Source organism: Protomyctophum bolini (assembly GCF_963924005.1).
Source record: "Protomyctophum bolini genome assembly, chromosome: 18".
Classification (NCBI taxonomy): domain Eukaryota; kingdom Metazoa; phylum Chordata; class Actinopteri; order Myctophiformes; family Myctophidae; genus Protomyctophum; species Protomyctophum bolini.
Window position 1 is genome coordinate 37,665,482 of NC_137879.1, and position 11,587 is coordinate 37,677,068.

Consider the following 11,587-nt stretch of genomic DNA (forward strand, 5'->3'; position numbering starts at 1 on the left):
GGAGTGAACTTCACTCTATAGTACAGTGGTAGAAAAAGTAAAACTATCAATACTGCAATGTAGATCTACTCCGGAATTAAAAATGTACTTGAGCAAAAGTAGCCTACAAACTTATCGGCATCAAAATGTACTTCAAGTTCCAAAAGTAGAAACTCGTTATGCAGAAATTTTTCAAACGTATATACAAACATTTTGAAAATAGCAGATCTATACGTTTTCAAACGCATACAAATATTTTGAAAATAGCAGATCTATAAGCTCAAGCTTGTATAGATCGGATATTCTCAAACTGCCGAGATGTACAGGGCTAAAGGGGTTAATGTATGTTTTGTAATAATAATCAAAGTAACTATAACTAAAGTTTTCAAATTAATGTAGTGGAGTACATTTCCAGGCAGTTGTAAATTGCCTAGAAATCAACGTACAAGTGAAGTACAAATACCTCAAAATTGTACTTAAGTAGCCTACAAGTAAATGTACAAGTACTTTACAAATGCAAACACATGCTGTCAGTTTGAATCTTGCTCAGCCTCCATAGGAATTATTGAATGTGCTGCTGTCTCCCCCTTGTGGTCAGAGAACAGACCGATATGGGCACACTCACTGGGGGGGGGGGGGGGTTTCAATGGATGAATAGAGGCAGGTGTGACAGCCAGTTCCTGTATAAAAATCACACCCGTGTGAACTGAGTGGTGCAACTCCTCCCCCTCCCCCTCCCCCACCTCCCCCCCCCCCTCTCTCTCTCATTAGCAGGCAACAGTGCAGCACTATCCCTCTCTCTGCACAACAGCGCCCCTACTGGTACTAATAGTCATTTACTGGTGCTCATAGACATGGGTGAACACATAGGTGAACACGGACATTGCTGTTCCTCCGTTGCACCACTCAAAAAACACATATACTTGTCACCTGTTGAAGAGCCAAATGTACTGTATATTATATGACACTCACCCCCACTCTCTCTCTCTCTCTCTCTCTCTCTCTCTCTTCCAGCCGTCCTACAATGACAAGAGTGCCAACCCAGAGATTATTAGAGCCATGACTGAACTGGCCAAGGCGCGCAAACAGCTCAAAGGTATAAAAGCATAGCAGAACACATGTTCAATATCACAGCAGATACCTGTTCAGTTCCTTACCCTAAAATACGCCTGAAATAAGAATTAACACATAGGTTAGGTTACTCTTTCAGATGGATGGATGGGCAGATAGAGATACTGCTCGTCGGAAGCAACTAAGATAGATTGATAGATCGATAAAGACTTACTGTAAAGAGAATGCTACATTCTCCGGTCATTTTCCTGAATGGCACTACTCTGCTCTCCCTTTTCCCAGAGCTGAAACTGAGACAGTCCATATTTGAGTTGAAGGACCAGGAGGCAGGTGATGCCACAGGACAGCAACACACTGACGTCTGCAGGTAAACAACAAACAACAGCAGGGCTGACAACTTTTCACAAAACATTCGAGTGATGTTATTTGTGGCTATATATGTGTGGCTTTTGTGCTGTAATATCTGTTGATACAAAAGTAACCCATCTATGAATGGACCACTTTCATAATCTTCATAATTGGTCCTCAATAATGTTCATGATAAAACACCACTCAGTCTTTGTCTCATAGGAGGGCGGTGGGCAGTTCAGAAACCCATTCACCAGTGACATTAGGCAGATTTGCTTTTAAACAAGACTTTAAAAAATATATATTTTTAGATTTGTATTATCGTGAGCACGATGGCTTCCATTATCGCAATTGCAACTTTTCAGGAATATAAATCCTGCAGCTTCTATTAGCTTGGATTCCCCATTGATGATGTCACTGGTGGACGGGGTTCTGCCCACAGCCCCTCCTATGACTCAGCTATGAGACACAGACCGAGTAGAAAATAATTTGGGTATTTTATCATGAACGTTAGTGAGGACCCAATTATAATGAAGGTAGGTTTAAAATGAGTGAAGTGGTCCTTTAAAGATATTCCAACTGCTAAATTGCACTGGGTGTGCTATGATCTTTGAACTATACCCTCGATCAGGAATTAAATAAAAAATAATTAATGGATTACCGGTATATTGACCCTTTGAGGTTAATTCAATGGGTGCAGTCATTAAGTGGGCTGTAGCATTTTGTATTTACATTTTTAGATATTGAAATGAAATTAAAGCCAAAGGACAAAAGATCTGTCACCACTAGAAGCTGTAATACATTTTTGCCGTTTTGTCCACTTGAGGGCGACACACACCATATCTATCTGTCTCTCTCGGTGAACAAATCCATAAAGATCCACACATAATATTATATAACTTAATGGTTGTAAAGCATGTATTTTATGTGTAGAATGGCCATACGGTATGTATCTGATCTCATCTTCATTTATTTATTCCCTTCGGTTCTTCTTGTGATATTCATAATATTAACTGTCTGAGAGAACACTGCTGTGCGAAATGCACTGACAAAGGGCGGCACCCTCCAATGACACGTGATCCTGTTCAGCCAATAAACGAAACCCAGGCGACTACTTGCTTTTCCCCCCATCATGCAAAGCGCCTGTGACTGAGAAACTCATTGTATATTTGAACGTATTATGTTGTATCTGTAGCGCTTCGTCGTATTTAAAAACAGAATTCGATGTGTTATTTTATTTACTCTCACATAGAGTGCCCGTGTTTTTTTTTTTGTTTAGTGTAGAACGTGACCGCAGGTGCTGTGTCATTACATTGGTCGGGTTCCAGTTGCGCTTCTCTGCAGTACACTCTTGTTTCTCTTCAGATCGTATAAATCTTTCGCCTTTTACTAAAGATTTCCGTGGAGAGGAACATTATGAGTATCAACAAATTTTTTGATGCCCTGCCTCACGGCGGGGCTTCCTTATTTGTGAAAAGAAAGCAATTGATTGAAAACCATGCAGCCACAGTTGTCTGTCTTGAAATCCTTTATTTGTATTCTAACCCCTTCCCTTTAGAGTTGAGTTGAACCATCTCTTTATCAAGGCCATCCGTGACGACCGTAAATAATACATAAAATAATACATGTATATATTTAGAACAAAAGAACACAGAACAAACAAAAACAAACAGGACAATCCAAACAACATCAACCAGGGCAACAAAACAAAACATAAGAACAACTACACAACAGTACACATGCGTTCAAGGATAATTTCGTCACCTGTTACTGTACGATACTGATGGTGATAGTTGTAACTTATAGTTGATTCAATTCAAATATGATTTTGGGTGTCACGGCCTGAAATGGTTGAGAAGCCCCCTCCCCATGCTACTTCAGTCTGGGTGGCACATCGGCAGTGAAATGTGAAACAGCGCCACAGCGCATTGACACCCACGTTGTGGCCAGAAATGTAATTACGTCCGTTAGTGGTTCAGCACACTACCGTAGAGACTGAACGGGAAAGCGTTTCCGTTTAGCTATCCCAATGCAGCAGGTCCTGTCAACGTTGTATGGACGTCACATGGACGTCTTTTTTGCAACGGAGTGAGTCTGCATGTCGTATCCTGAGTTTGACTGTCAGGTATGGACGTCTGGCTGGGACGGCGACCTGGACGTACGTTTTGGGGTTGGGTTTACAGAGAGGTCTGTTTGACGTCGTATGGACGTTGTATGGACGTCCCGTTGGTTATGCGCTTAGAACGTTTTGGGGTTGGCGTTTATAGAGAGGTCTGTTTGACGTCGTATGGACGTTGTATGGACGTCCCGTTGGTTATGCGTTTAGGACGTCATATATGATGTACGTTTTGGGGTTGGCGTTTATAGAGAGGTCTGTTTGACGTCGTAAGGACGTTGTATGGTCCTGGACGTCCTGTCGGTTATGTGCTTATTGGCGTTTACAGAGAGAGGTCTGTTTGACGTCGTATGGACGACCCGTTTAGTTAGTGCTCATTGAGGCAGAGATCTGTTGAAAAGATATCATGTCATTGTAGATTTTTGTTTTTATTGAAAATTAAAGTTTGTGATGCCAAAAATTAGACACAGCTAGGCGGTGCCGCGGTGACATAACCTAGGCCTGGAAAGTTAAATCAATGATTATTTATAAATTATGATACACTGACTGAAAGTGGGATTTGAACATGGAACCTCTGAGTGTTATTAGTCACTACCATGCCCACACAATAATGTCACTGTCTGGAGAGCTAACATTTCAGCAGACATTTAAGCAGCAAAACTAAAAACGTTATAAACTTGACAGCACAGAAGGAATTCACATACAGCTAACCTTTTGTAAGTGTAGAAGAACATAGATCATGATTCAAATTGATTTCATATATGACTCGAGCTATGATGATCTGAGAGAGCGTTGTGAGAGTTGGCAGCTGTGGGTTTTAGTCATAATAGAAAATGAATGAATGAATTAATGATTAATATAATAACATATTATGATGAATCATGAATGACTGGAGTCATGTTGAAAAATGAAACTACACACGGAAACTCATCCTGCAGGTACGGTGCTAATGAAATTGAACATGAACATGTGCTGCTCTCGTGCTTGCGGTTAGGGTTAGGTTAGGGTTTGAGCCAGGTAGGTTGTCGGACCAATAGTACGGTATATGTCTAAACCAAAGCCTGTACTCGATGTTAATACTGTTGCCAAATTAGTTTCATTTTTGCCAGAAACAGATATATATAGTCAAATATGACTGACAAAAAAACGATACAGAGCCACCTCCCCGACAATATCGCTGGGACAGTTTGTTTATTTTTGGACCACAATTCTTATACGAGGCGATTTTAAGATGACCCCGTGTAATTGGAATAGAATAGAAAATGATAAATGTATAGAATTGGCCTCAGGCCTCATTGGCCTTTCATTTCATTTAGTCATAATAGAAAATGAATGAATGAATTAATGATTAATATAATAACATATTATGATGAATCATGAATGACTGGAGTCATGTTGAAAAATGAAACTACACACGGAAACTCATCCTGCAGGTACGGTGCTAGCCAGCAGGGGGCGCCTGAGCTACAGCAACATACTCCCACTCTGGAGGAAACGGTGGAGTCGCTGTTCAAAAGACTGAGAGAGAAGAGACAGGCTCTGGCCATGCCTGAGAACGTCAAGGTAGGCGTGTGTGTCTGTGTGTCTGTCTGTCTGTGTGTCTGTCTGTCTGTGTGTCTGTCTGTCTGTCTGTCTGTCTGTCTGTCTGTCTGTCTGTCTGTCTGTCTGTACCGTACCCACTACCCACCCTGTTGTATCGTCCACAAAGTAACAGTTTTTGTATTGACTTGTGCTTTCGTTTGAAACGTACCCATTCTGCATACTGTGAAAAACAATCAATCTGTGTGTGTGTGTGTGTGTGTGTGTGTGTGTGTGTGTGTGTGTGTGTGTGTGTGTGTGTGTGTGTGTGTGTGTGTGTGTGTGTGTGTGTGTGTGTGCGTGCGTGCGTGCGTGCGTGCGTACGCGTGTAGGAGATGACCCAGGCTCAGATGGTGGTGGAAAAGATGATCCTTCAGAAGTGTCTGCTGTACTTTGAGAGCGTGCACGGCCGAGCAGTAAGCACATACACACAAGCTCTTCTCTCTCTCTCTCTCTCTCTCTCTCTCTCTCTCTCTCTCTCTCTCTCTCTCTCTCTCTCTTTCTCTCTCTCTCTCTCTCCCTCCGCACAGGCCTATAAGGGGCTGAGCTCAGGGGCCGCCCCAAGCCAGAGCCTTAATTTGCGTAATTTGTAATCTGTTATTTAGCATTCATCATGTCAAAAGGCTTAAGGCCTTTCATAGTCCAGTTTTGGGTGAAGACTGACGTCATGTTGTGTAGTTTTCGGTGGTCACCATGCTCTTCTCTTCACCGAAAACTGGACCATGAATAATATACAGTAGGCCTTATGTCGTTGATCACGCCAATAGCAGAGACCCAAAAGTCCTACTGAGATCTGAAGTAATAGTTATATTGCTTCAGCCTAAAAACATTCACTTTGCGGATGCTTACTACAAGAAAGCCACCATCATGATAGCTTTTACATTTATCAGTAGTATACAGTATAGCTGGTTTAGATTTTCTTTTGCCCTGATGTGGTTTGTTTTAATAGAAAATCTCTCTATCTCTCTCTCTCTCTCTCTCTCTCTCTCTCTCTCTCTCTCTCTCTCTCTCTCTCAGGGTTCTAAGCAGCCTGACAGCCTGGTCAAGTCTCTATATGACAGATACCAGATGATCAAGCGCCTGCTGTGTGCCAGCCCTACTTTCACCATCATAGTAAGGCACACACCTACGCACGCACGCACGCACACACACACACACACACACACACACACACACACACACACACACACACACACACACACACACACACACACACACACACACACACACACACACACACGTACAGTCCTATAATAATAATCCTTGATATGAACTACGACTTTCTTGTTCTAACACGGTATAGGAGGAAGAGGAGGGCTCTGACGACGACTACGCTGTGAGTTATGAGGCCGTCCCGCCCCCTCAGAGAGTGACGCGGCCTGCAGCGGCCAATGAGGAGGACTGCAGCGACCACGACGGCGACCCCGCCTTTGTGTCCCCGATAGACGAAGTGAAGGCTGTCCGTCAACAGGAGGCGTTCAACATGGCCAATCTGCACGAGGCGTCAAGGTACGACGTCTGTCTGTCTGTCTGTCAGTCCGTCAGTCAGGCAGTCAGTCAGTCAGTCAGTCAACCTGGGCACAGTTGAACTTCCATGCACGGACAGAAGAAGCTGTGTTTTGCGTCATTTCCGTTTTTTTTAGACAGCTGGTGGATGGAAAAGAAGCTTTTCTGGGAATCTGGCTTCTTTTCCATCCACCAGCTGTCTAAAGAAAAACGGAAATGACGCAAAACACAGCTTCTTCTGTCCCACGCATGGAATCTAAAGTGTGCTCAGAACCCCATTCAGGGAGTCAAGTCAGCCAGCCAGCAATCCAGCCAGCGATTTTTTTGGTTTTTGGTTCTGAAGCACCGGCGCTAACCTAACCGTTCAAACAAGCATTACATGGTTTATGTACAATGTGTCCCTCCAGGTCTGAACTCCTGCAGTGTCTGAGGGAGACGCGCTCGGAGAAGAAGAGAAGCCGCAAAGTGCTGAGGGAGTTTGAGGAGGAGTTTCAGCGTCAGACTGGGAGGTGAGGAGGAGAGATGCACTGCTTCCCAGAGCCAGTTTATAGTACCTGAGGCCAATTCTATACATTTATAATTTTATATTCTATTCCAATTACACGGGGGTCATCTTAAAATCGCCTCGTATAAGAATTGTGGTCCAACTGTCCCAGCGATATTGTCGGGGAGGTGGCTCTGTATCGTTTATTTGTCAGTCATATTTGACTATATATATCTGTTTCTGGCAAAAATGAAACTAATTTGGCAACAGTAACATCGAGTACAGGCTTTGGTTTAGACATACCGTACTATTGGTCCGACAACCTACCTCAAACCCTAACCTCATGTTCATGTTAAATTTCATATAATGTTTTTGGGACATGAAATAGTTTGAGAACCACAGAAACAGGATTTTAAGAGAGAAAGAAAAAAGTCATGATTTAGAAGACATTTTGTAGAATCTGATCTCAGGTCTAAATGGGTTAACCCATTCTGTACGGGAACACCTTTTGGTGTTTTAAGCATTATGTTATATGCTTTAGCTGTTGAAAAATAGCAGATCTACAAGCTCATAACGCGCCACTTGATGCCACGCTATGAACTTGTAGTTCTGCTACTTTTGAAAAAGCGTGAAAATGTGGCGCAAATCCTTGAATATATATTCTTTCAGAGCCAACGTTTTTTAACTCAAATCTTTGCTTCTGAAGGTCCCTTGTCTGGAACCACATATTTTCAGATGAGGGGGTCGGCGGCCAATTACATTACAATTTTTGGGGTCCTTGACATGAAATATTGAGAACCACTGACATAGAAACGAGGCTTTTCAGAAAACTGTCATTTTTTAGAATCGTTCCCAGGTCAAAATGGGTTAAACGTGTCCTTCATGTTGTCCCACAGGATCTGTCAGAAAGAAGACCGTTCTCCCATGGCGGCAGAATACCAGGAATACAAGCATCTTAAGGCCAAGCTCCGCCTCCTTGAAGTCCTCCTCACCAAACAGGAAGTGACAAAATCCTCGCCAAACAGGAAGTGACCCCCCCCCCACCCCACCCCCATTCTTGCTCCTAAATCGTAAGCTTATATTTTACAGAGAGGAGAAAGAAAGTGTACACAAAACCTTGTGCCCTAAAGTGTAAAGTGTACACTCTACCAGACGAGGGCTAATTTAAACGTTTATTAAAAGACCGTTTTTTTGAGTGGCGCAACCACTCCTATACGGAGCTATGTGTGTCCCTGGCTAGCTGGCTGGCTGGCTGGGTCCGAGCACGTTTGTTTTTTCTTCTTTTTTTCTGTTCCACTGTCACATTGTCGTGGACAGTTGGAATCTACACACTCACAGGTTGTATTATTTCGGCGGGTTGGGGCAACATCTAAAAGTCGCATCGCACATTCTGACGTGACGTGGTGACTCGTGTGACTTTTCAACCTTCCCTGTAGACCTCCTGCGTCGGGTAACTATAGCTGACAATGGACGACAGCGGGCCATTCAGCATCTCACTCCCAAACTCGGAATAGGTCGATGCAGCAGTAACAAAATCGTTTAAAACAAGACATTGAGCGTCGCGAGCAAGCAGGGGTCATTGCCATGACGGCTTGTGGCGGAAATTGTTTGTCAATATTCAATTTTTGCCCACAGACATACAAAATGAGCGAGCAGTAATACACATGAAGAGATAGCCCTAGATTAGAATAACAGGTCTGGTAACTCTGAGCGTGTATACAAATGGAACCGGGGTCTTTGCAAACGGAACATTTGAGAACCACAAGTACTAGTTGGACTCCTAATGTGCCGTCGTGTCGTAGTAAATCAGTGTCAAATTGTCAATCATATTCCGAAGAGAATCTGCAGTGACTCTACATTCAGTAACTGGTAACTGGGTCCTATGATACAAATGAGAACATTATAATGGTAGGGTAAAAAAGAAAATCAAACATTTGCCACGGACAAGACCAAGTCTCGGACACATTCGTCCGACTCTACGGACATGTTGGTGACCCCTGACCTCTGTACGGACATGTTGGTGACCCCTGACCTCTGTACGGACATGTTGATGACCCCTGGTCGCGAGGCACACCCAAACGAGGCACTATAGCGAGGGAGTGCCCGTGCCGAGCGGTGTGACGTCCACGTCGAGTCGACTGACATGAGTCAGAGGAGCCTTGTCGCGTCGAACGTCTGATGCTTGGTCAGATGTTTGTCCAACTCGTCACCGTAGTACCTGTGTGTGTGTGTGTGTGTGTGTGTGTGTGTGTGTGTGTGTGTGTGTGTGTGTGTCAGTATGCGTTGTTTGAATATCCACGAATCGCCTTTTGTTTTCGGCTCCATTTTCATATTGTTTTTGGAGAACAGAAAAATGATCTGTCACACGGGAGGAGGACATGAGGTCAGGGGAATACTGTTGAGTTCAACAGAAACAAACGAAACCCTGAATCTATACAGCAAGCATGTGATGAAAGTATTGTCATTGTTCAGAACTGGAACTCCTGGAACTCCTGGAAGTCAAGTATATTTGACACTGTCCTTCACATTGAGCACAAGTAGACTTCTATACTTTATTTTTTATAATTCTTATCCCACCATTTTTGTAACCCATTTTTTTCCACACAGTGTCAATTGTCTAGTGTAATCCTAAATTCTACACTCCCTCTACTAACCTGGGGAGAGCAACGGACTGACCTCATGCTTCCTTCTATGCATGAGGGGGGAGTTTCCCCGCTTGGACGTAGCGCGTGGAAGGAACACGTTATTCCGACCAGTTCCTTTCCCCTCCATCATGCAGGCACCCCGGCTGGCCAGGGGGAGTCAGTTTAGAGACCAGGATTACTGCATGTTCTTTGTGAGAGTACCTACCCTAGGGGACACGGGAAGAACATGCAAACTCCACACAGAAAGGCCCTTTTGACAACTCCAATTATATGGGCGCTGATGACACGGAGGAGAGAACACAGCGTCCTCAGAGGGGAATCGAACCCAGGACCTTCTAGCTGTGAGGCGACACTTCTACACTTGACAGAGAGAAAGAAAAAGACACAATTTAATCTCCTGCCCTAACATGAATACTTTAATATGCATACTTCTGCCCTTCTGCATTCATTCCACCTTGACATAAGACCAAAACCAATCAGACCATGCAGAGAAAATACATTCCATGAAGAATTCATGTCTTGAATGTGTGTTTGTATACTCAAAACAAAAACAAAAAAAAAACGTTACGTTCAGAATCTGAAAACTATTTGTTGGCAGGTCTCGGCGCTCCAAAACGCCTTGGTCTCCGAGGCTACTAGTGCTCCTAATGCATGCACACGTTGATTCTCCCGGGTGCAGTACTTAGTTTAGACAGTTTTTGGCTTAGACTAGTCATTGGTTAGACCAGTCATTAGTCCTACAACTACAACCCATCTCAAACCCTCACCCTAAACCTAACCTCCCACGGGGCAGCACACCTAAACCTAACCTTAACCCATGTCTAACCAATGACTAGTCTAAACTAAGTATGCACCCCATTCTCCCTACAAGTCATTGACATAACGTATAGAGATAGATGCCGTATTGGCCACTGGGTTGTGCATCAACGTTGCTTGCTGCTATATTGGCACGCCAGCACCTGCAAGAAAAAAAAGTACCTATTTCTTTCTCCCCGTGTTGCTACTATCCATCAGGAAAGATCAGGTGTTTTTTCTTTTCTTTTAGCATGAAAGCCCAACCATGCTGTATATGTATGATAACGTAAAGGTCTGACATTTGTAATATAAGCGAGTTATGAAATATTATGATTTCAATAGTGGAGAGACCTCCTGTCTCAATAGACATATATATGCCACTATATGCCAGGTGTGTCTGCTTCAATCAGCCGTCACCCATCTCCCAATTATCATGACATAGTATGCAACTTTGCCCTGTGTTTGTTTGTGAACATATACACTAAAAAGATAAATATATATATATATATATATATATATATATATATATATATATATATATATAAATGAGACAAAAAGGGGACTCCTGCACATATAAAAAAAAAACCCGTGCGAGGTACAAGTCTAGTTGCACAGTCAGGGAACAAAGATGGACAACTTACTGCATCATCAACCTTTTTTTTAGCACCTGACGAAGCTCACGGCGGAACGCGCCGTGCTAATAAATAAGTTGATGATGCAGTAAAGTTGTCCGTCTTAATTTGTTCCCGGAGTGTGCAAGTCCCTATAGCTTCCTTGTCCTTTTTTGTTTGTTTTGTTATTTTAACACAGGGAAAAGTGACATAATATGCCTTTAAGACCCTCCCCCTGTCTCTCTCTCTGACGTATAGTTTACTACGTCTACTCTGGGTTTCAATTTCTTTCTTGAAGTCAGCGCTGTTTGGAACAACATTTTCAGATGTCAACACATTTTCCGGCCATGCAAAAGAAGATGTGGACCAAAAGAAAAAAATTGAATCGTTTTATACCCGATTAGGATTTAGGTGTGTGTGTACTGTATGTGTGTGTGTGCCGCCGATCGGAACG

The 11,587-nt window shown here is 43.1% G+C and overlaps 1 protein-coding gene across 1 annotated transcript in view; it reads left to right on the plus strand.

Moving 5' to 3' along the window:
- The window catches only part of LOC308333676 (protein FAM13C-like), a gene marked incomplete at both ends in the record, with an annotated part of 16,093 nt that extends 7,979 nt beyond the window's left edge, over positions 1–8,114 (plus strand). The window contains 8 exons of the mRNA XM_080790131.1: positions 994–1,075; positions 1,333–1,417; positions 4,948–5,077; positions 5,425–5,508; positions 6,110–6,205; positions 6,396–6,601; positions 7,006–7,107; positions 7,979–8,114. Of these exons, the coding sequence (XP_080646257.1) occupies positions 994–1,075; positions 1,333–1,417; positions 4,948–5,077; positions 5,425–5,508; positions 6,110–6,205; positions 6,396–6,601; positions 7,006–7,107; positions 7,979–8,114 (921 nt within the window). The remainder of the gene's footprint in view (positions 1–993; positions 1,076–1,332; positions 1,418–4,947; positions 5,078–5,424; positions 5,509–6,109; positions 6,206–6,395; positions 6,602–7,005; positions 7,108–7,978) is intronic.
- Positions 8,115–11,587: the final 3,473 nt, after the last annotated feature.